This window comes from Melanerpes formicivorus, unplaced genomic scaffold, assembly GCF_026170545.1.
Source record: "Melanerpes formicivorus ecotype bairdi unplaced genomic scaffold, bMelFor1.0.p_v2 SCAF_14, whole genome shotgun sequence".
NCBI lineage: Eukaryota > Metazoa > Chordata > Aves > Piciformes > Picidae > Melanerpes > Melanerpes formicivorus.
The window spans coordinates 1,890,456-1,912,989 of record NW_027142366.1 but is presented as its reverse complement, the minus strand read 5'-3'; the positions used below and the strand labels follow the sequence as shown (position 1 = coordinate 1,912,989).

The window sequence follows — 22,534 nt, the reverse complement described above, 5'->3', positions numbered from 1 at the left end:
GGCGTCCGTGAGGGGAGCGGCGGCGGCGCGGGGGCCGGGGGGGCAGCGGGGCCGGCGGCCCCGGGCCGTGGCGGAGCAGTGAGGCGGTGGCGGCGGGAGAAGGGGCCGCGGCGGGGGCCGGAGCTGTGGCGGGGCCTCCCGCAACGCCCGGCGGCGGTGAAAGCGGGGGGGGACCGGGAGGGGCCTCGGTGCTCCATGTCGGTCCCCTCCTGCGGGAAATATGATCAGCGCCCCTGACGTGGTGGCCTTCACCCGGGACGAGGAGCTGGAGGATGAGCTGTACAGCGAGCCGCCCCTGCCCGAGGAGTACTCGGTGCCGCTCTTCCCCTTCGCCAGCCACGGCGCCAACCCCTGGGCCAAGGTCGCCAACTCCAAGTTCACCCGGGACTTCATCCTCATCTCCGAGTTCTCGGAGCAAGTAGGGCCCCAGCCCCTCCTGACCATCCCCGATGACGCCAAGGTGTCAGGCACTTTCGATCTCAATTACTTTTCCCTTCGGATCATGTCTGTGGATTACCAGGCTTCCTTCGTGGGGCACCCTCCTGGCTCTGCCTACCCGAAGCTGAACTTTGTGGAGGATTCCAAAGTGGTGCTGGGGGACTCCAAGGAAGGGGCCTTCGCCTACGTCCACCACTTGACCCTCTACGACCTTGAAGCCAGGGGTTTTGTGAGGCCCTTCTGCATGGCCTACATTTCTGCTGATGAGCACAAAATCATGCAGCAGTTCCAAGAACTCTCCACAGAGTTCTCCAAAGCCTCCGAATGCCTAAAGACAGGGAACCGGAAAGCTTTTGCTAGCGAACTGGAAAAGAAACTGAAAGACCTGGACTACACCAGGACTGTCCTGCACAACGAGACTGAGATACAGAAGAAGTCCACTGACAAAGGCTACTACACCACCCAGGCCATCGAGAAGGCCAACGAGCTGGCCAGCGTGGAAAAGTCCATCATCGAGCACCAAGACCTGCTGAAACAGATCAGGTCATATCCTTACAGGAAGCTGAGGGAGTCCAACTTCCACCCCTACGAGCCAGAGTGCGCGCCGGATCAGGCTGAGGCGGGCTGCGACCCGGACCTGGCTGCCTTTGACCTCTCTGAGCCTGCTGAGACGCAGCTTTACACCCACGTGCCGTCCTACACTCCCAAGCTCATCAAAGCCAAGTCTGCCAAATGCTTTGACAAGAAGCTGAAGACGCTAGAGGAGCTCTGTGATATTTACTTCTTCACCCAAACCCTCGACCAGTTGCACCAGATTGAGAGGACTTTCAGAGGTGACGTGTGCTACCTCCTGACGGAGCAGATCAGCAGGGCCCTCTTAAAGCAGCAAAGTGTAACTAACTTCCTCTTTGAGGATGTCTCTTTTCTGGATGAAAAACCACCTGAAAAACAGCACAGAGGCTGCCAGGGGCTCAGCCAAGATGCCGGCGATGGAAAGTGCTCAGAGGAGTCCCCCGCTCCCAAGGTGGTCATCAACCTGGGATCCTACAAATCCAGCGTGGAGAGTGTGCCCATCAAGATGGAGCAGGAAATCGAGGGCTCCCAGGAGCCCCAGCTGGCCGACCCCCTCACGTCGGAGCACCAGGAGAGCCTGGACTATCTCGATGCCGACCTTAAAGGCAGCATCAGCAGCGGTGAGAGCATCGAGGTGCTCGGAATGGAGAAGCCTGCGTCTGGCCTGACAAAGTCGGAGAGCCAGGCCAGCCTGCCCGTCAGCTCCAGCCCCCAGGCGGGCAGGAGCAAGGTGGGCAGCCGCAGGACCGTCAGCGAGGACAGTATCGAGGTGCTCAGCACCTGCCCCTCCGAGTCACTCATCCCGGAAGACCTCAAAGCGAGCTACCCAAGTGCCATTAACGAGGAGCCTTACGTGGATGACGAAGAGGGAGGCCTTCGATTCACCCCCAGGCTAAACCCAGACGAGCAGGATGGCATTTCAATCCAGGAGAACTTGGTGCAGGTGGATTCTGCCTGTTGTATTGGGAAGGAGAGTCCCAGCTTCCTCGAGCCTCTGCCTGAGCTGGGGCAGAAGGCCTGCGATGAGGATGGAGTGGTCAGGATCCCCCCCCAGCCCTACCGGCAGGTTGAGCAGGGGCTGCATGGGAGCCTTGGGGGCTTCCCCTCCCACGAGGGCGTCTCGGGGGGGCTCCTTCCCTGCGAGCTGGACTCGCGCTACCTGACGGGCAGCAGGGAGGTCAGCAAGAGCAGCCTGGATGAGTGCTCAGACTCCACAAGCTACATCAGCAGCGCGGCCTCCACGTGCTCCGACAGGACCCCGTCCCCTGCCCACCACTGCCAGGCCGGCGAGAGGCACAGGAAGAAGGCCGGGCAGAACGCGCTGCGCTTCATCCGGCAGTACCCCTTCGCCCACCCTGCCATCTACTCCCTGCTCAGCGGCAGGACCCTGATCGTGCTGGGGGAAGAGGAAGCTCTGGTCAAGAGGCTCGTGACGGCACTCTCCATCTTTGTGCCCAACTGCAGCCTCTACGCCAAGCCCGTCAAGCACTGGGTCACCTCCCCCCTCCACGTCGTGGATTTCCAGAAGTGGAAGCTGATTGGGCTGCAGAGGTAAAACCGAGGCACTGTTTGCTTCCTGGGGCTGGGGGTGTGAGGAAAACTGCTTCTCCTAGGTGGAATGAGTGTGCAAGGGAAGCCTCTCTCTGACTACCTCCCATGAATTCCTGCTGATGGGATGTAGAAGGGGAGTAATTCTGTCTCTCCTCATATCCAGCCTTACTTGAGAGTTAATATTTAAGTCATCTTCTAGGCCCTTGCTGCCTGGCTCATAGGAGGTGTCTGGCTAGGAGGTTTCCCTCTGTGTTTTTTTACCTGGCAAAACAAAAAAAACCAAACATTAGTCCCAGTGTTTTCCTGCTGGAGTCCCTTGTGTGGGCAAGCTGACCATGAGCCAGCAGTGGTGTCTTGGGGTCTGTTAAGAAGACTGTAGCTAGCAGGTCTAGGGAGGTTCTCCTCACCTTCTACTGTGCCCTAGTGAGGCCACAGCTGGAGTATTGTGTCCAGTTCTGGGCTCCCCGGTTCAAGAGAGACAAGAAATTGCTAGAGAGAGTCCAGCAGAGGCTACAAAGCTGCTAAGGGGCCTGGAGCAGCTCTGTGAGGTGAAAAGGCTGAGAGCCCTGGGACTGTTGAGCTTGGAGAAGAGCAGCCTGAGAAGGGATCTTCTCCATGCTCAGCAAGAGCTAAAGGGCCTGTGGGGATCAAGAGGATGGGGCCAGAGTCTTTCTAGTGGTGCCCAGTGACACAGGGGACAGTGAGCACAAACTGGAACCCAGGAGGTGCCATCTGAACAGGAGGAGGAACTGTGCTGTGAGGGTGCTGGAACCCTGGGGCAGGCTGCCTAGAGAGGTTGTGGAGTCTCCTCAAGAGATTCCAAACTCTCCTGGATATTGTGCTCCTGGGCAAGCTGCTGTGGGTGCCCTGCTTTAGCAGGGGGTTGGACTGGATGATCTGCAGAGGCCCCTTCCAGCTTCCACCATGCTGGGTTTCTGTCTGTGCTCTGCTTTCCCCCGCCCCCTGATGTGTCTAGCCAGTGTTTTGGCTTTGAAATGGATGCTTTGATACAGGGTTTTTCCTCATGGGTGCTGGTGAAGAGGGCATCAGCTGCTGATGAGCTGTTTATGAGCTAGGTGGGTCAGAAATGGGAGTGCCAGCACTGTGGGCTGTGTGGGTGAGGATGTGCTGGCCGAGGGCTGTGGGGAAAGGGTGGAGGCGTGGAGCCTGTGAAGCTGCTGGGCTCTCTCTTTGGGGGTGCAGATGGACAGAGAGTTATTTATAACAAGGCCTAGTGCAAGAAAAACGAGTCTGTGGAGCTGTGTGGGCTGTGGTGCAGTTCAGATGCAGAGGAGACTTCTGCTCAGGGTGAGGAGCACCATGAGAGCCAGCACCCCTTCCCCAGCCCGCAGGCCTGAGCTGTGGTTTGATGGTTTATACTAGCACACAGTGATGGCTCAGTGCTCAGGATTTCAGCCCTGCCTTTGTGGTTGCCGTGAAAAGGATTTTCTTGGTGTTACCAGGATGTGCTCTGGTGCTTCAGGTACAGGTCTGACTGGGAATGGCTGTGGTGTCACCAGCATGGAGACATCAGTCAGAGCAGCAGCCCATTGCCCAGAGTGTGGCTGGAATAGAATCACAGAATGGATTGGCTGGGAAGGGACAGTTAAAGGTCGTTTAGTCCAAACCCTCCTGCAGTCAGCAGGGACATCTGCAACTAGAGCAGGATGCTCAGAGCCCCAGACAACCTGACCAGCAATGGGGCATCTGCCCTCTCTCTGGGCAACTGGGGCCAAGGTCTCACCACCTTTGTTGCAAAGTCTTTCTTCTTTCTCTGTAGTCTGAATCTCTCTCTTTCAGTTTCGAGGCATCTCCCCTTGTCCTCTCACAACTGGCCCTGCTCAAAAGTCTGTCCCCAGCTTTCTGATCAGTCCTTTTTAGCACTGAAAGGCCACAAGGGCTCCCTGGAGCCTTCTCTTCTCCAGGCTGAACAGCCCAACCCCTCTCAACCTGGCCTCACAGGAGAGGGCTTCCAGCCCTGCCAGCACTGCTGTGGCCTCCTCTGGCCCTGCTCCAACAGGTCTCTGTCTCTCCTGTGCTGAGGACTCCAGAGCTGGCTCCAGCACTGCAGGTGGGGTCTCAGCAGAGTGGAGCAGAGGGGCAGAATCCCCTTCCTTACCCTGCTGGCCACCAGCAGCTCCTGCAGTCGTGTTTCTGAGCAGCACAAAAATCAGGATACAGAAATGTGCTCTCTGGGCTGTTGAGCATTTTGTTGCTGGGGGTTGTGGATGATGAAATCATCCCAGACTGTGAGTCTCCCCTCATCCCTCTGCTTGTGAGACAGGCTGACAGCTCTGCCCACAGCTGCTCCCAAACCCCTCTGTCTGTCGGTGAGGCTTTTAAAAGCCCTGAGTGTTTAATTGTTGCTCAGTGTTTGTGCTTAGCTGCAGCTTTTGTAAACAGAAGTCCTATTTTCTTCCCCTCAAACCTGCTTGTGACATGTGTCAGTCATCCCAGCTCTCCTCTGCAGAATGTTGATGAGCTGCTGGGTTTGCCGTGGGTGCTCTCAGCAAACCATTTGTAAGAGGGCTTTGGGAAGCAGCTGGGAGGCTGAATTGAGCATTGTGGGCAGGGTGCTGCAGCTCCTAAGGCCAGAGGCTGTCAGGGCACTGGGGCAGTCCTAGCCCAGCAGCTGGGGCTCCTGCTTTAGGGCTGGGAGCTCCATCTCAGCTCGGTGACTTGAACCATGCAGCGCTGAAGAGCAGGAGGTAGTGTGGCGTAGGCTTGCCATTTGCATTTCAATAGGGCTCACTTAGGCTCGTTGGGGAGCTGTGTGTTGTGAGTGTGCAGTGGGTTTGCACCTGAGTGAAAAATACCTTGGCTGAGCCAGGGAATGTTCTGGTTTCAGGATGGTTCCCCTTTTAAAGGAACGACAGGAGATTCTGCTCTGCTCTGCTCAGGGCTTCAGCTGCCTCAGAGCAGCTCCCTCCCAAGCCAGCTGTATGGGGGGAGAGTGGAGTTCTTAGCAAGGAGGAACTGCTTTGGGTTTCGAGGTCCTCGTTGTCACATCCAGAACCTACCAGCTGCTGCAGGATTTGCTTCTGTTCACCAGAGGCTTCCTGTCACTCCTCCTCCATGTCACCAGGGCAGGAAGCTGCCCCAGGCCATGTTGTGTTAGGAAGCAGCACAGGCACAGGATGGATTGGTGCTTGTGGGGATCCAGGGGACTGAGGTTTCTTTGGGATCTGGCAGGGCTGGAGAGACTGTTCACAGAATCCCAGAATTGTTTTGGTTGGAAGAGACCTTTAAGATCCTTGAGCCCAGCCAGCCTTTAACGCTGCCAAGTCTGGCTCTGAGCCATGCCCCTCAGCACCACACCTACATGGCTTTTAAAGCCCTGCAGGGGTGGCAACTCCACCACTCCATGGGCAGCCTGTTCCAGGGCTTGACAACCCTTTGGGGGAAGAAGTGTTCCTCGTGTCCAACCCAAGCCTCCCCTGGCACAACTTGAGGCCATTTCCTCTTGCTTGTTACCTGGGAGAAAAGACTGCACAGGCTTCCCAGAGAGGCTGTGGAGTCTCCTCTCTGGAGACTTTCCAGCCCCATCTGGATGTGTTCCTGTGTGACCTGTGCTGGATTGTGTGGCCCTGCTCTGGCTGGGGGGTTGGACTCGATCCTCGAAGGTCCCTTCCAACCCCTAACATCCTGCGAGCTAGAGGGGGAAGTGCAGGGCCCTGGGTGCAGCCTGCTGCTGCACTGTGTGCTCCCCTGGACAGCTGTGCCCTCTGCTTGCCGTTGCAGGACGGTGTCTCCGGGGGGGGTGAACGTGCTGCACGCCCTGAGCCGCTACAGTCGCTACGTCAGCATCCTGGACGCCGACAGCAAGACTCTGCGCTGCCCTCTCTACAAGGGCTCCCTGGTGCCCCGGCTGGCAGACCACCGCACCCAGATCAAGCGGGGAAGCACCTACTACATGCACGTCCAGAGCATCCTCACCCAGCTGTGCTCAAAAGCCTTCCTCTTCACCTTCTGCCACCACTTGCACCTTCCCATCAGCGAAAGGGAAGCGGAGGACTCGGTGGCCGGCCGCAGGATGAACTTTCTGCGGCTTCAGCTGGGCCTCGCCAACGAAGACGTCAAAATCGTGCAGTACCTGGCGGAGCTGCTGAAGCTGCAGTACCTTCAGGAGCCCGGCCAGGGGGTGAGCCCCCTGCTCAGGTTTGACTATGTCCCCAGCTTTTTGTACAAAATCTAGCCTGGGGTGGGCTGGCTGCTGCCCGCTCGGGGCCTGGCAGAGCTCATCCCTGCTTGGCGTCGGCGCTGCCCGCAGAAGGCCGGCGGGGAAGGGGCGAAGGAGCCGAGGTGTTTGGATCCCTGCTCTGCGGAAACCCAGCGCTGGGGGACTGGATTTCTGCTGCCTGCAGCTGAGAACATCGATGTTCCATCACACAAACCACCAGGCACTCTGTTTTTAAATAGGGGAAGGAGCACTGCAGACTTTGAAAGCTTTCTGTTGGCAGTGTCCCAGGGGGATTGTGGTGTGGAGAGAGAAGAGGGCTGTCTTGGGGATCAATACTTAACTAGTGCGCAGCCCCTAAAATACAACACAGTGCTCCATGTGCTTCTGCCAGAACTCTAAATGCTGTTGGTCCCTTCTGTGGAACCAAGGTGAAGAGCAGAGGTGAGACATAAAGGCCACGTGAAGTTTAACCCACCAGTGTCTCATGGGAGTGTAGCTCAGAAGCTCGCTGGCAGGCTGTGGATACTCGTCTGTGCACAGCAGAGGTGGGTGGTGTGTCCCTCCCTGTGTCCTTCCAAGCTTCCTGGTGCTTCCCAGGAGAGGTGGGAGCACAGTGGAGGCACACATGCTTCTCTCCAGAAAGTGTTTGGCAGCTTCTCTCAGCTTTGTTAAGATCTGGAACGTTGGAAGGACTCCTCAATGCCGGTGAGCACCGTGGTGCCCGCTGCTGTGAATGTAGAGCACTGTGCCTTGTGAATTCGTCACCTCCCATGGGCTGGGTGACCTCTCAGAAGGCTGGGAGGGAGGCAGGCAATCCTCAAAGCATGTGGGGCTGAGGGTGGCCTTGTAAGAAGAGAAGGGAACTGAAGTGAGTCTCGGGGAGGCCTCATTTTTTGGTGTTTTTGTGTGCAATTTAGCTGAAGCTGTGCTGTGAGACAGCAGGTTGGAGAGCAGTGAGGTCCTAGAGCTCAGGAGAGCTCAGAGATGAATGTACTGGATTCCACAGCCTGGCCCTAAGAGGTTCTTTTCTTTTTTTCCTCTTTTTTTCTCCTTTTTTTTTCCCCTTTCCCTGGGGAGTTGACTTTTGTGCTTTGTCCTAGAGCAGAGTCAGGGTCGCTGCATGCCGCTTCTGGCAGAGCCTTTCTTGTGTCTCGACTACCTCTTCTGGGGTCCTCTAGGGCTGAACTGCTGCTCTTTGAGCCTGGATGCTGAGGACTTGCAAAGCTTCTGCACTGCTGCCTGTGCCATAAAGGTTGTGCCTCCAGTATGGTGACACTTCCAGATTGTTCCTGTCAGTGCCAAAAGCTTTGTGCCCAGGCAGAGTGTTTCCCTCTGGAGCCTTGTAGATGTTGCTCTTCAGCCACCAGTCTTAGGCTTGGTCTGCTCTGCTCTCAGCCTTGCTAGGAGAGAGGTCTTTGGCTTAGTTCCTTTTTATCACTCCTCTGGTTGTGGGGTGAGAGCAGCTGGTACAAGATGAGCTGCTGCATTCTCTGGATTTGCTTTTAAACCTCTGTTTGTTGTGGTGAGATGAGGCAGGCCTGGAGGTGAGTGTGATGTTCCTTCTGTGCCCAGGGAAGTTTCTGTGTAGGGACTGGGGTTCATCAGCATGGCTTAGACCCCACTAAAACTTGATTTTTAGAGCCACTTAACTCCAAATTTGTGTCCCAAAAGCAAGGAGGCTCTGTGGGGAGGTTTGGCACCAGCATCTGCACTTCAGTACTGCTGCCCTCTCCTCCTCATCCCAGGAAAGGCTTCCCTGGGGTAGTGTGGGAAGTAGAAACCAAAAGGGTAGGAAGGCTCTTTTAAATGTGAGGGAGAGTATGGGACTTCTAAGAAGTTTCTTGAGGGGTTTCCAAGCAAGCCCAAGGGCAGGGTTGCTTGTGAAGGGGTTTTTAGGTCTCCGTTGGGAAGCAGCATGGTGTGGCCTTTGCTGAAGGCGAGTCGTGTGCCCGTGTGGGGCTGCACACCTTGGCAGCACGTCCAAAGGCCTTTTCCTTTCCTTCCTGTGCCCTCCTGACACATGTGAACTGGGTCTGCTGGTGAAAGATTTCCATGTCCAGCAAAGGTTTGCCTTCCCAAGTGACCCGAGGTGTCCCCTTTGTCAATCTGTGTGTCTCCTTGTCGAGTTGTGTGCACCTGAACAGCTGCTGTGCTGTGGCTGAGCTGAGATTCCCTGAGGGAAGAGGCATCTCAGTGAAGGAGTAATGAGGTGGCACTGGGCAGACCCACAGCTCTGGAGCTTCTCTCCTGCTGGAATATGACCTGATGCTGTCTGGGTTTGAGGAGGGAGGAACTTTCTCCTGCTGACTCACTCGTGTCTTCCTGCAGGCTGGCAGCGCAGAGCGGGATCGATGGTTAGTGCTGGCTGCTCCCAGTCCTGCTGGTCCCCAGCTGCACTCAGAAACTGATCAGTAACTCACTTCTTGCTCCCTCTATCAGACCTGTAGTATCTGATACTCAAAGCTGTGTTGAGCAATACTTGCACTACCACCTGTCTGATCTGCTTCATCTCTCCACCACAAAGCAGCTCTGATCTGGGAGGATGCCCTGAGGGCTTTGCTGGGACAAACTGGGAGCTTTGCACTGTCTGCAGCTTGGCTCTTGAGCAGGAGCTGCGAGGAAACGCTCCTGGAGTGCTCATCTTCCTCAAGCTGGCTCAGGGTAGGGTAAGCTCTGAGCTCAGAGCAGTTACAGAAGGAGTTACTTCAGGCTGTGGCCCCTCAGTGCAGCCAGAGCCTGACCTGCCCTCGCTGCTCATGGTGCCCATAATGGCAGCAGAAATCAGAGGGGAGGCTGAGTGCAGCTGGTGGTTTGGGGGCTGGATTCCTCTTGGCTCAGTCACTTCCCTGTCTGACCTTCTGCACCTGTACAGCCACGGTCCCTGTATCAGCACTTTAAGACTTTTCCTCACCTTCACTGTGTTACCTCACTCTGATCCTAGCAGTCTTACAAGCTCCAGTCTCCACACCAACAGCTCCCACAACGGATCTTGGGCCCTGTCTTTGTCAGCTTGTCCCTCCCTGTGCTCCCAGCTGTCCTTCCAACATAAGCAAGGTCAGCTCCTCACACCCCAGTGCAAAACCAGCCCTCCCACACCACCCCTCCAGCACCAGTGGTGCTGTGCATGGCCCTTGCCAGCTTCTGTGAGTGCTGCCAGCATGCCCCTGCCTCCCACACCACCAGTGCTGCTCCCTCCTCTCTCTGCTGACTCTCAGGGAGGAGGCTTTAAGCCTGAATTCCTGCTCATCAGAGCAGAAGTCTCTCCTGGCTGGGAGGGCAGAGCTCCCTTTGCTTACTCCTCTGCTTTCCTGTGTTGGGAGGCTCTGGCTGCCAGCCTCTGCTCTGTGCTCGAAGATCCCACCCCGAGCAGGGTCAGCCATAGGAGTAGGTTGCCATTGACCCTACAGAGGTTCCATTTCTCAGAGGATAGTGCTCAGATTACTTTCATCCAGTAGCAATCACTTCTGAGCAGCTCCAAAGCTGCACTGCCTTGACTAGGGAAGTGCTGCCTATACTCTAGCAATATTCATTGTTTGGTAAGGGGTGGGAGAGGTGCAAGCTGGTGGCTCCGTGGTTCCTTGGTGTTCATTGAGTAGAGGTGGCCTTGAGCATCTGAGCTGGTGGTGGGTGCCAGCCCCTGCTGTGGGTTCAGTGTCTGGCAGAGCTGGGCAGGACCTGGGGCTCAGAGCAGTGCTTTGGAAAGGCTCCTGTCCTAAGGTGATGAGGAACTGGGCTGCAGGAGAATCCCTGCTCCACACGGTGCCCGGGGGCACAGAGTGGTCAGGAGGGGGCACAGAGTGGTCAGAGGGGTCACAAACCCGGCGCACGCCGCTCCCCGCCGGGCACTGCTAACGGGAAGGTGATGATAGAGGGCGGTAATGCCGGCCCAGCAGGGGGCTGGGGGGGGAGGGCCTGGCCGAGGGCTGCGGGGAGGCCGTGAGGAGTTCTCATCTCATTTTCAAGCACTGTATCCTATCCCTGCATGCCGAGCTCCCCGTGCGCGCCCAGCGCTCGCCTCCGTGGCTAGGGCGAGCGCCTGAGCGAGGAGAGCCCCACCAAGCATGTCTCAGTGTCGTGCTGCGAGTGTGTACTGCACAAGAGTTTCACTGATGTTAACACCACCATGACTGCAGTCTGGAAAACAGTGTTACTTTTAAACAAAAACAAACAAAACCCCCCCAAAAAAAAAGGAATGGGAAAAACCCAACCCCAAAACCACCTTCTTTATTTGGGTTATTTTTTTGAAATACAAAAAGAAAAGAAGAGGCCAAAAAGAAAAAAACCCCAACCCCCAAACCACCACCTCTGTTTGGTTGTGTTTTTTAAGAGCTTCTAATTCTTGTCAGATGTTGTGGTTAAATTCTTGATTTTACCATGCCTATTAAAAACCAAACAAACAAACAAAGCAGCTCTGCTCCCAGAGTTGTGCTCAGAGCCCTGAGGAGATACCAGAGGCTGTTGGCTAGGAAGGATCCCAGGGTGGGGTGGGAGGGGTGAGGCTTGGCCTCCCCCGAGGCTGGAAGGCACAAAAGGGGTTTGTGCCTGAAGGGGAAGCCTCAAGGCTGAAGCCAGAGAGGGTTTTATGGCTGTGAAGTGTCTTGTGCCTGACTGTGGAGGTGGTCCCCCAGCTTCCCTCCCCTCTGGGTGGACATGAGCAGACCTGCCTAAACCTCATCTGCTGCTCCCACAGGCAAGGAGAGCAAACCTGGCCAGGAGGCTTAGGGCTTCCTTGGTCCCAGCTGTGATGCTGAACAGGGCAAGGGCTGTCTTCCCCATGAGGGGGTTCTGTGCCCCACGTGGGAGGGGAGAGGTGAGTAAAAGCCAAAGGAGGAGCTGCTGCTGCTGCAGTGCAGCCAGTGCTGGTAGGGAGGTGCTGGGAGAAGGCACTGGGGTGCTGGTGAGGGTGGCTCCAGCAGCGGGCACCGGTGCCTCCCCTTACAGGACAGGCAGCCCTGGGAGTGGGAAGGTCGCGGCGAAGGCTTCCACCTCTTCTTTCAGTGCCTTCAGCTCTGCTTGGTATTTGTCCTCCTCCAGTTTGTCCTTGAATTCCTTCAGCGTGGCCTTGGGGCTCATGTCCTTCTGCACTCGCAGCGTCAGCTCGATCCCTGCCAGGGTGGGAGACGCAGTGGTCAGCCCTTGTGACTGGGCAGCCCTGCCTGTGCCCGCAGGGAGCAGCTGCCGCAGCCCGTGGCGCTCTCAGCCCTGCTGCACGCAGCCTGGGAGGCTCAGCTGTGGGCTTGCAGTCATGGAGTTGTTCAGGTTGGAAGAGACCTTTGAGGTTGTTGAGTTCAGCTGTTAGTTCAGTGCTGCCAGCTCACCACTCAGCTGCCTCTCTCAGCACATCTATGTGGCTTTGAACCCCGCTAAGGATGGGCACTCCCCCAGCTTCCCTGGACAGCCTGTTTCAGGCCTTGACAGCTTTTCAAGTGAAGAAATCATTCCTCATGTCCAACCTAAACCTCCCCTGGCACAACTCAAGACTGTTTCCTTTCATCCTGTCTTTTGTTCACTGGGAGAAGAGACTGACCTCCACCCAGCTCCAACCTCCTTTAAGGGTATTGCAGGGAGGGAGAAGGTGTCCCCTCAGGCCTCCTTTTCTCCAGGCTAAGCAATCTCAGTTCCTTCAGCTGCTCCTCACAAGACTTGTGCTCTAGACCCTTCACCAGCTTCTCCTTCTCTGAACATGTTCCAGCCCCTCAATGGAGTGAGGAGCCCAAAACTGAACCCAGTATTTGAGGCTTAGCCCTGCTTACCCTGCAGCAGCACTGGGGCTGCTTCCCCCAGACACATGGGAGGGCTGCAAGGGACTTGCTGACCCAGGGGAACCAGTGTGGGACCCCTGAGGACAACTGAAACTAGACCAGGTAAGGTGCAGGCTTTCAGCCTGCTGCCTGTGCAGGGGGGAAGGGTTTGGCTGGTCCCAGCTGTGGCCAGATGTCCTCTCCCACATCCAGATGTGCAGATGGGACAGTTACTCCTCATCTGTGTGTGCTCTCCTTTGCCAGCTGCTGGGAAATCCACACAGCTTTTGCCTGCTGGCGCTGAGGCTCAGCCCTGCTCATGGCCCTGGCCTCAGCTCTGTGGAGGTACTGAGCCCCCCTGGCCTCAGCTCTGTGGAGGTACTGAGCCCCCCTGGCCTCACCTCTGTGGATGTACTGAGCCACCCTGCGGAAGTCGTCCTGCCGGAAGCCTCGGGAGGTGAGCGCTGGGGTGCCGAAGCGCAGGCCGCTGGGGCGCAGGGCACTGATGTCACCTGCACCACACCAAGGCATCAGTGACCAACCCTGGGCACCAAAACCACCCTGTGGGGGCTCTCAGCCTGGTCCCCAGTGCCCAGGGTGGGGGGCAGGAGGGGCAGAGCCTGGCGGCTCCCTCACCGGGGCAGGTGTTCTTGTTGCAGGCGATGGAGCAGATCTCCAGCACGCGCTCGGCCCGGCCGCCGTCGGTGCCTCTGCTGCGCAGGTCCAGGAGGATCAGGTGGTTGTCAGAGCCCCCTGAGAAGAGAAGGGTTTGCTGGGGATGTGGGATTGGGGTCAACGCTGCTTCCATGTGAAGTTTCAGCGACAAGGGCTTGGGATTGCACCAAGGCCTGCCCCTGCCTTGGGGGGGCAGCAGGGGACCTGCCCTTGGGCAGCTGGGACTGCTTCCTGAGCAACTGCAAGAGCAGAGCCCTGCCCACCACGTCCAGGCTGCCCTTGGGGCCTGCCTCAGACACTAGGCCACATGCAGCAGTCAGACCAAACCCTGCTGCCAAGACCTGTCCTCACCTGTGACGATGTCATAGCCCAGCTCCATCAGGGCAGCTGAGAGTGCCTGGCAGTTTGCCACCACCTGCTGCTGGTACGCCTTGAACTCAGGTGTCATGGCCTGCTTCAGGGCCACAGCTATGCCTGGGGAGGAAGGCAGAGTGAAGTGAGGCTTTGGGAGAGCTGGTGGGGACATGTGGCACTTCCAAGACACCCTGGAGGCTGAGCAAACTGATACCTTTGCCAGCTCCCTTTGCCATCCTGGAGCTGGTGGCCAGCCTGGCTGCCTACCTGCAATGGCATGGTTGTGTGGGCCTCCCTGCAGCCCCGGGAAGACTGCCTGGTTGATGAGGCTCTCCAGGTTGTAGAGGGTTTCCTTGCCTGTCTTGGGGTCCACGCTGCGGGTACCTGTGGGAGAGGGCAGGGTCATGCATGGGGCAGCTCAGCCTCCATTATCCCACGAGCTGCTCTCACCCCTGGCCTCTCAGAGCAGGGACGGTGGTTTGTTCCTCTTCAAATCTGCACCACAGCTGGCACCGGGAGGCTCCCCAGATGATCCCAGAAGGGTCTGGACCTTCCTGCCCTCCCTCCTTCCCAGCTGAGGCAGGAAGGAGCTTTAACTTGCAGCGCTCCCGGCCTGGGGCGGGGGGCGTTCTCCCAGGCCAGGCACCTTTGCGGTAGAAGATCATGCCGGCCCTGCAGCCCCGCAGGGTCTTGTGGGTGGTGGTGGATACGACGTCACAGTGGTCGAAGGGGGAGGGCACCACGCCGGCAGCCACCAGCCCGCTGATGTGCGCCATGTCGGCCATGAGGTAGGCGCCGTTGGCGTCGGCGATGCGCCGCATGCGGGCGTAGTCCAGGTTGCGCGAGTAGCAGCTGACACCTGCGGGGACAGGGCACTGGGGTAGGTGCTCACGGACCCGGGGCACGGCACGGAATCTCCTGCCAGTGCGGATGTGTTTCCTCCTGGTACTACAGTGCCCACGGGTGCCTGTGGGCTGAGCAGAGTGCTACTGGCTTCAGGGAGCCACCTCCAGCCAGGGTCTGCCACCAGGGAGGCTGGTGAGGGCTGTGGGAGCCTCACCTGCTACGATCAGCTTGGGGTGGAAGAGGCGGGCGTTCTCCTCCAGCCGGTCGTAGTCGATGTACCCGGTCTTGGGGTTGACCTGGGAGAGGAAGGGGAGGGCTCAGCCAGCTTGTCATGGGTGAAGATCAGCTGTGGTGTCGTCACACCGGAGAGGGTGCTGGGAGCCCGATAACCACATCCTGCTGCAGCTGCTCCCTGTACCTTGTAGGGCATGGACTCGAAGAACACAGAGGTGGCAGAGATCTTCTTCTTGTCAGTCATGAAGCCATGGGTGAGGTGGCCCCCGTCGGGCAGGTCCAGCCCCATGATCCTGCCGTGGGGCTCCACCAGGGCTGTGTACACCGCGAAGTTCGCAGGTGACCCTGCAACCAGAGCACAGCAGGCCGGTTACGGAGCCCAGGAGGTGTGGAGGCCAGCGGGGCTGGCCTGGCTCTCCTGAGCACCCTGGTACCTGAGTAGGGCTGGACATTGACGCCCCACTTCTGGGGGTCGAGCTGGTACGCCTGCAGCGCTCGCTTCTGGCACAGCCTCTCCAGCTCGTCCACAAACTCTGTCCCACCGTAGTACCTGTCAGTAAAGGATGGGGCAGTGGTTAGAACCAAACTCGAGACTCAGAAGGGTCCAAGCTGGGGAGAACCTGGGGTGATGCCACGTTTTCACAGCTGCAGTAGATGTGACCCTGCTGAGATTGTCCCCTGTGGGGCTGGGAGGGTCAGATCCTGTCCTGGAAGAGCTCAGCTGCCAGCACGAGGACATCGCTTCCTCTCCAGAGGTGAGATCTGGCAGCTTAGAGGGTTCTTCCTCGCTGCCGGGGTTTGGATTGAGTGGGGCTCAGCTCCAGCCCCATACCTCTGTCCTGGGTAGCCCTCAGAGTATTTGTTGTTCATGCAGGATCCCAGAGCCTCCAGGACTGCTCTGCTTGCAAAGTTCTCTGACGCAATTAACTCCAGCCCCAGCCTCTGCCGCTGCTTCTCCTTCTTGATGATGCTGTGCACCTTTGGGAGGGGAAAGAAACAGCTTCAGCCATGCTGGTTCTGTGTGGAGACCTGGATGCTCTGTGGTAGAACGAGCACCCTTGGGGGTTTATGTGCCAGGAAGCTGCCAGATGATTCAGCTGTCATTAAGGCTCAAGAATCAAGAGCAACTGCCCCATGGCCTGGTAGAGTGGCTGGTCTGAAGTGGACATTGGAACTTCACACAGAGAGGTACGAGCAATAGGTGCCAAGTTATGACCACGTTATCTGCATGGTTGGAGGATGCCCTCCTTCCCTTCAGAGAGGGCACAGGGTCCCACCAGCTCAGCCTTGGACTATATCCCTGCTACATCCCTAGCTTGAGGTCAGCATCTCCATGGCTGTTGGAGGGATGAACAAAGCAGCTGCTGGACAGAGGCCATGAAGGAGCTCTCACCTCTGGGTCATTGGTTTCCAGCGGCTCCATTACCATCTTGTTATGGGAGGCCCAGAGCTCTGCGGTGGGGAGGGCCCTGCTGCCAAGTGTTGAGTTTGCCATCCTGCAGCTGGATCCAAGGTTGCCTGCCAGTGGAGAGGGGGCTTTGTGGGAGGGGCTGTGCAGGGCTGTGTCCCTGCACCCTGCCTGCTCCCATCCTGTGTCTTCCCCAGAAACAGAGGGATCAGCCCCCCAGCCCACTTGGTGTGACTGCAGGCAGCATTATCATGCTGAGCACAAGCTCCCGGGCAGGCGTGACAGCCCAGCCTCTGCTCTGGCTGAAAACAAAGCATCCTTTTATCCATTAACCCTGCAAGGCCAGTGGAGGGCCGTGAGCAGGTTATTAAGCAATTACACTTAGTATGCTTGCACCAAGCTGCTGAAGTTTGTTCAGGGTGGGCCTGCTGCATGCCTGCCTGAATTCAAGGCCTCTCTGACAAGGAGGGAGAGCCCACTGCAGGACTGGGATAAGGAAAGGATAGTGCACAGTGCTCTGGCTTTGAGCAGGATGTTTAGGTCCAATGTGTTTCCCCCGAGCAGGTCACAGCACTTTCACAGAGCTGCCGAAGGCTCAAGGTGGGAGAAAGAGCTCCTCATTCCCCACCCAGGGTGAGCCCCCCATTTCCACCCCCATGGCAGGTCCAGCCCTGGCAGTTCATTTGCTGCAAGGACAAACCTTAGGCCTGAGCCTCCATCCCCACCTGGCTCTGCACACCCCATATCCCAGCCCCATCGCTTCCCGTGTCCCGAGAAGCTCCTGCCGAAACACTCTTGCCCCAACACCAGGGGTATGGCACGGCACTGCGCTGCCTGCCCGGCTCTCACCCCGCAACAGCCTGTGCTTCCCCTGCCCGGCCTATCCTGTGATCCCGGCTCGGTCCCTACCCTCCCGCCGCACTGAGTCCAGGTCCGGATCCCGATTCGGTTCCGCCACTGCGCGGGAGCCCGCGCGTCTAGCAAGAGGACTCGGAAACGCCCCTCCGCGCCTCGGCCAATCAACGCCTCGCCCCGCCCCAGTAGGCCATCGGCGGGCAACGCGCTTCGGAAGTGCCTGAGCCAATCAGCGCCGCGCTCTTTCCCCTCCCCGCGTCCTATTGGCCCGCGCTGAGGCGGGGCTGGTGGCGTTGCCAGCACGTGGCGCTCGGGGCGCGGGTGACCTTGGCCGGGGCGGGCGGTGGGCGGCTGCCGTCACTGCTCTGGTGCCACCCCTGCTCTGCCGTCACCGCTCTGGTGCCACCCCTGCTCTGCCGTCACCGCTCTGGTGCCACCCCTGCTCTGCCGTCACCGCTCTGCTGTCATCTCTCCTCTTCTGTCGCCCCTCTCTCCCTCTGCTGTCACACCCTCTCTGCCATCACCCCTTTGCCATCACAGTTCCTCTGCCGTCACCCCTCCGCTGTCACCCCTCCTTCCCTTCTATCATAACCCCTCCTCTGCTGTCATCCTTCCTCTGCTTTCATCCTCTTCTTCCATCCTTCCTCACAGTCCCTGCCCCACCTGCTGTGCACCCTGGGAGGAGTCTCTCCTTCATCTTCCCCAGCTCCAGGGTGTTCCCCACGATCTGGGGATGCCTCTCACCACCCCATGTGCTCCCCTGACCTGGGCGATCCTGCACTGTGCAGGGAGTGCTTACAGACACCCTCAAAGTCCCCTGCAATTGGCCCAAGCAGGTGGCTGTGCCAGGCCATGGCACGGGTTGGCAGCACTGGGGCAGGGAGCAGAGTCCGTCCTGTTCCTCCCCGTGCCGGGGCAGCGCAGGCACCCTGTGGATGTCCAGGTGCTCAAGAGGGCAGACACTGCTGCAGGGATTAGCAGTGCAGACAGGAGAGGGGCTGAGTTTTCCTTGGTTGGTTTGGCCACCTGGCCCAAAGGCTCTCGTGACCACTGGGATGTCATGGGTTAAACCAAAGCACCACAAATTGAGGAAGAAGGTGAAGGAATAAGGGATCCTACTAAATTCCTCGTGATGCCAAGCCATGGGAAAACAGGGTGGGGCAGCCTGAGTCAGTCCGGAGAGGAGCAGTCTGTGGAAGGGGAGTCAGCCAGGAGGTGAGAAGACCACCTGCTGTGGGCAGAGCAGGGAAGGAGCAGCTGTTGGAGGGCACGTCCACAGAAGGTACTTGTAGAGTAAGTCTTTTATCTTAAACCTTATCAGTCAAGGTGGTTTTTGCAGTCTTAATTTGTCCTTGGTCACCCAAAGAAGTTGCAGCTGAGGGATTTGGGTTTCCAGGATTCTGACCCATGCTGGATTGTTGTTATAGGTCGTTGATGGAGATGTTCTGGCTTTGATAAGAAGAAATGGCCTCAAGTTGTGCCAGGAGAGGTTTAGGTTGGACGTGAGGAGCAATTTCTTCCCCAAAAGAATTGTCAGACCCTAGATCAGGATGCCCTGGGCAGTGGTGGAGTCCCCATCTCTGGAGGCATTTGAAAGCCATGTAGATGTAATGCTGAGGGACAGGGTTTAGTGGTGACCTGGCAGTGCTGGGTTTATGGTTGGACTCAATGATCTTAAAGGTCTCTTCCAACCCAAACCATTCTATGATTCTCTATACTTGTACACAGCTACTAGCAAAGACTTCCACCTCCCCTGAGCCCCAGGAGCTCCAGACAGAAGCTGTCTGTGCTGTTGTGATTTCAGGACTCCAGCTTGCTGGCAATGGAGAGCATCTCTTCTTCCCCTTCACCCTTCTCTGCCACTGTGCAGCCTGAGAACACCACCGCCCACGAGTACTACTGGGGCCTCCAGAGGAGCATGCACATCCTCTCCATGGTGGTGTACAGCATCGCCTGTTTGCTGGGGGTGACAGGGAACGGCCTGGTCATCTGGATTGCAGGCTTCAAGATGAAGAAGACGGTGAACTCGATCTGGTTCCTCAACCTGGCCATTGCTGACTTCATCTTCACCTTTTTCCTGCCCCTCAGCATCGTGTACACTGCCCTGGGCTTCCACTGGCCATTTGGGAAGCTCCTGTGCAAGCTGAACAGCGCCATTGCCTTCCTCAACATGTTTGCCAGCGTCTTCCTCCTGACAGTCATCAGCATGGACCGCTGCGTGTCCGTGGCCTTTCCCGTCTGGTCTCACAACTGCAGGAGCCCAGAGCTGGCAGCCAAGATTGCACTGGGGACCTGGATCCTGGCCCTCCTCCTCAGCTCCCCGTACCTCATCTTTCGGGACACTGTGGTCAGCCCCAGGAACACCACCACCTGCTACAACAATTTTGCGCTGTCCGATGACTACGCGTCGGAGGCGACGCGGAGGCTGTGGAGGGTGCGGCACAAAGCCATGATCGTAACACGCTTCTTGTGTGGCTTCCTCATCCCCTTCACAGTCATCCTCCTCTGCTACAGCATCCTTGCTCTCAAGCTGAGGAGGAGACAGCTGCCCAGCTCGGCCAAGCCGTACAGAATCATCATCGCTGTCACGGTCTCGTTTTTCCTCTGCTATTTCCCCTACCACGTCTTCTCCTTGCTGGAGATCTCCAAAAACTCTTCCAGCCATGAGATGAGGATGGCTCTTTACATAGGGATCCCCCTGGTTTCCAGCCTTGCTTTCTTCAACAGCTGCATCAACCCCATCCTCTACGTGTTTGTAGGGCCGGATTTCAAGGAGACGTTTCGCCGGTCCCTCCTGTCGACCTTTGAGGGAGCCTTCAGTGAGGAGTCGCTCCTGGGCAGCCTGACCAGCAGGAGAAAGTCCAGGTCTGCTTCGGAGGTGGAGGTCCCCAGGGCCTGAGTGGCTGCTGCTGTGGAGGGGGCAGTTCTTTCCTCTGCAATTTCCTCTCATTTCAGAGCTCCAGTTGCAGGGCTGGGGGCTGCAAAGGGCTGTGAATGCTAAGGATGTGTGACTGGACCTCTTGGAGGTACCTCAGACCCACTATGGCTTAACATATTATGGAAATGAAAGACCCATCTGGAGCTACAGCAGGGTGAGAATGTCAAGGTATGTGCTGGTCCCTGTGCCACTTCCTTGGCTGAAGTAGCAGAGATCTGCTCCTTGGTGCTGTTGCTGGATGTTGTTCAATCCCAATAAAGTCAGGTAAACCCCAGCCTGTTGTGTTGCCTTGTGGGCTTAAAGTGCTTCCTGATCCAGCTGAGCATGCTCATCTCACAGTCATGGAGTTCTTTTGGTTGGAAAAGACTTTTGAGATCACTGTGTTCAACCATTCTCTAATTTTACCAAGTCTGGTGCTTAACCATGTCCATCAGCACCACACCTCTGCCTCTTCTAAACACCTCCAGGGATGGGAACTCAACCTCCTCCCTGGGCAGCCTGTGCCAGTGTTTGAGAACCCTTTCAATGCAGAAGTTGCTTCCAATATCCAACCTAAACTTCCCCTGGTGCAACATGAGGCCATTTCCTCTTGTCCTATAACTTGTTACTAGGGAGAGGAGACCAACACCCACCGGGCTCCAATCTCCATTCAGGGAGTTGTAGAGAGCCAGAAGGTCTCCTGTGAGCCTCCCTCTCTCCAGGCTGACCAACCCCAGTTCCTTTGGCTGCTCCTCCCCAGCCCTGTTCTCCAGACCCTTCCCCAGCTTTACTGCCCTTCTCTGGACCCATTCCAGCACCTCAGTGTCCTTCTTGGAGTGAGGGCCCCAAACCTGAACTCAGTACTCAAGGTGAGTCCTCACCAGTGCTGAGTAGAGAGGGACAATCACTCCCCTGTTCCTGTTTGTCTCTACTCCTGATCCAGGCCAGGATGCCATTGGCCTTCTTGGCCACCTGGGAACACTGCTGGCTCATCTTGAGCTGGCATTCAGTGGCAGAACACCTAGATACAAAGATTGAATACCCAGAATTTGGAAGCAGACCACTGGCATTAGCAGCAGCTCTCAAGACTGAGGCAGAGAGGATTTGACCTGAGTGTGATGACCTGCCTGGCACACTCTGCATGGATCTGATCACCCACCTACAGCTCAGGCTGATGGGTGGGTTTCAGGCCTTTTGGTGCATTTGAAGACCAGTTGGTTTGGAAAAGAAAGAACAGTAAATGTGGCTGAGCTGTGCCTGGCCATGTTTCCCATTGCCAGCTGCTCGGGGTGAAGGTGGTGGTCACCTCAAAGGGAACAGGGCTGTTGAGGTGCTGTTCTTCCCAGCCCATCCTGGGCAGCTGGGTCACACCTCCTTCCCCTGGCCTGCCCAATCTCCCTGTAAAATGGCCCAAGCTGCCATTTGTCCCTTTCCTTCTGCCAGAAACCAGCCCTGGAGCCTCCTCACTGCTCCAATGGCTGGAAAATCCCTGACTCCCAGTCTGAGCACACACCCCACCCCGCTCAGTTCTGCATGGGTGACAGTGGCAAGTGACAGCTGTCACTTGAACATGCTAGGGATTAATTATGGGTCTGCTGGGCCATGCAATATGAAATGAAGGTCATGGTCCTACAGGCAGGCATGTGCTTAGCCTCAAATGCATGCACAAACCCGCTGAGAAGGGGGAACGTACCAAGCCCATCCATATGTCAAGCCTGAATGAGCAGAGAGCTCTGCCCTTTGCCACAAATTGCTGCCTGTCACTCAGAGGCAGCTGCAATGTTTGCTGGGCAGCACACAGCTCCGTGGCCATTGACTCGCTGCGGGCGGTGAACTGCCCCATCGATCGCCGTGTCAAGGCTGGGCAGAGCAGCCTTTGCTCTTGCTGCTGCTCCTTATCTGTTTGCAGAGTCCATGTAACTCCCTGTGACAAGAGCCTCTGAGAGTGCTGGACCAAGGCCTTGGGCTCCTTCTGCGCCTCTCTTCGCACCACAGCACCCTTGAAGGTCAAGAGGTGGAGTGTTGACCTGATCTGTAGTAGCAAGAGAGCCATCTTCTGAGCCACTGGACATCCACAGTGGGTACAGGATTCCCACAGGACATCGTGATCCAAGTGAAGCAGAGTGTCTGGCTGATCTAAGGAATTACCATGGGGATATTGGTAGACAACTAACCTGTGGAGCACCATCCCTCCTTCCCTGGTCTCCTAGCCAGGCCCAGCTCTGTTCCATCATCTAACCCCATTCAGTTCCAGACCCAGGACCAAGCTGCTCTCATGCAATGTGCCTCCCAGACCCTGTTTCTGCTCCTAGTGGCATGCTATTACACTTAAGCAAAATCTCATGTCTTCACCAAGCTGAACATCTCCCTGCACCAGGGAGAGGGGGCTGAGAGAGTTTTCAGACACCCATTCAGGAGAACCCTTGCCAAAAAGAGAGAGGAGGGGGAAGCAGATGTTTTATTAATGGTAACAGTGTGTTACAGGCTGTGCTTGAGAGAGAGACAGGTCTGTCACCCCAGGCCTGATCCCTTTGTGCCTTTGTGCAAGGAGAAACTGCGCTGACATCCACCCAGGGTCAGACTGCCAAGGCACAGCTTCCATTGTGTCGAGTTCCCTTGTGTCCAGACCACAGTGTCCCCTTGTGTCATTACCACAGTGATTGGTGACAGTCCCTCATTCCTACCTGGAAGGCAGGCTCTTCATTCTCTCTGCTACCTGTGTTTGTCAAGTGATACCTAGTAAATCTTGAATGAGAATAAAA

General features: G+C 57.1%; 3 protein-coding genes across 8 annotated transcripts; 2 read left to right on the top strand and 1 right to left on the bottom strand.

Annotated features, from left to right (window-relative positions):
- Positions 1–72: 72 nt before the first annotated feature.
- SMCR8 (SMCR8-C9orf72 complex subunit) lies at positions 73–7,782 on the top strand. The gene is made up of 2 exons (XM_068146540.1): positions 73–2,562; positions 6,304–7,782. Exons 1-2 carry the CDS (start codon positions 221–223, stop codon positions 6,755–6,757), a joined length of 2,796 nt encoding a protein of 931 aa, XP_068002641.1. The 5' UTR covers positions 73–220; the 3' UTR covers positions 6,758–7,782.
- On the top strand, positions 7,232–20,060 carry LOC137445108 (chemerin-like receptor 1). Of its 5 annotated transcripts, none has more exons than XM_068146545.1 (2): positions 7,232–7,287; positions 18,660–20,060. In XM_068146545.1, the coding sequence occupies exon 2, from the start codon at positions 18,678–18,680 to the stop codon at positions 19,752–19,754; it is 1,077 nt and encodes a 358-aa protein (XP_068002646.1). In that variant the 5' UTR covers positions 7,232–7,287; positions 18,660–18,677; the 3' UTR covers positions 19,755–20,060. The 5 variants fall into 5 exon arrangements, with proteins under 5 accessions (XP_068002646.1, XP_068002648.1, XP_068002644.1 ...); XM_068146547.1 differs by having other exon boundaries at positions 7,267–7,287; positions 18,726–20,060; XM_068146543.1 differs by lacking the exon at positions 7,232–7,287 and adding an exon at positions 7,398–7,447.
- On the bottom strand, positions 10,951–16,987 carry SHMT1 (serine hydroxymethyltransferase 1). Of its 2 annotated transcripts, none has more exons than XM_068146541.1 (12): positions 16,910–16,987; positions 15,986–16,110; positions 15,425–15,570; positions 15,027–15,142; positions 14,777–14,937; positions 14,573–14,654; positions 14,159–14,371; positions 13,780–13,896; positions 13,510–13,632; positions 13,120–13,236; positions 12,885–12,995; positions 10,951–11,847 (listed from the first exon to the last, which is right to left on the bottom strand). In XM_068146541.1, the coding sequence occupies exons 2-12, from the start codon at positions 16,085–16,087 to the stop codon at positions 11,678–11,680; spliced, it is 1,458 nt and encodes a 485-aa protein (XP_068002642.1). In that variant the 5' UTR covers positions 16,088–16,110; positions 16,910–16,987; the 3' UTR covers positions 10,951–11,677. The 2 variants fall into 2 exon arrangements, with proteins under 2 accessions (XP_068002642.1, XP_068002643.1); XM_068146542.1 differs by having other exon boundaries at positions 16,850–16,922.
- Positions 20,061–22,534: the final 2,474 nt, after the last annotated feature.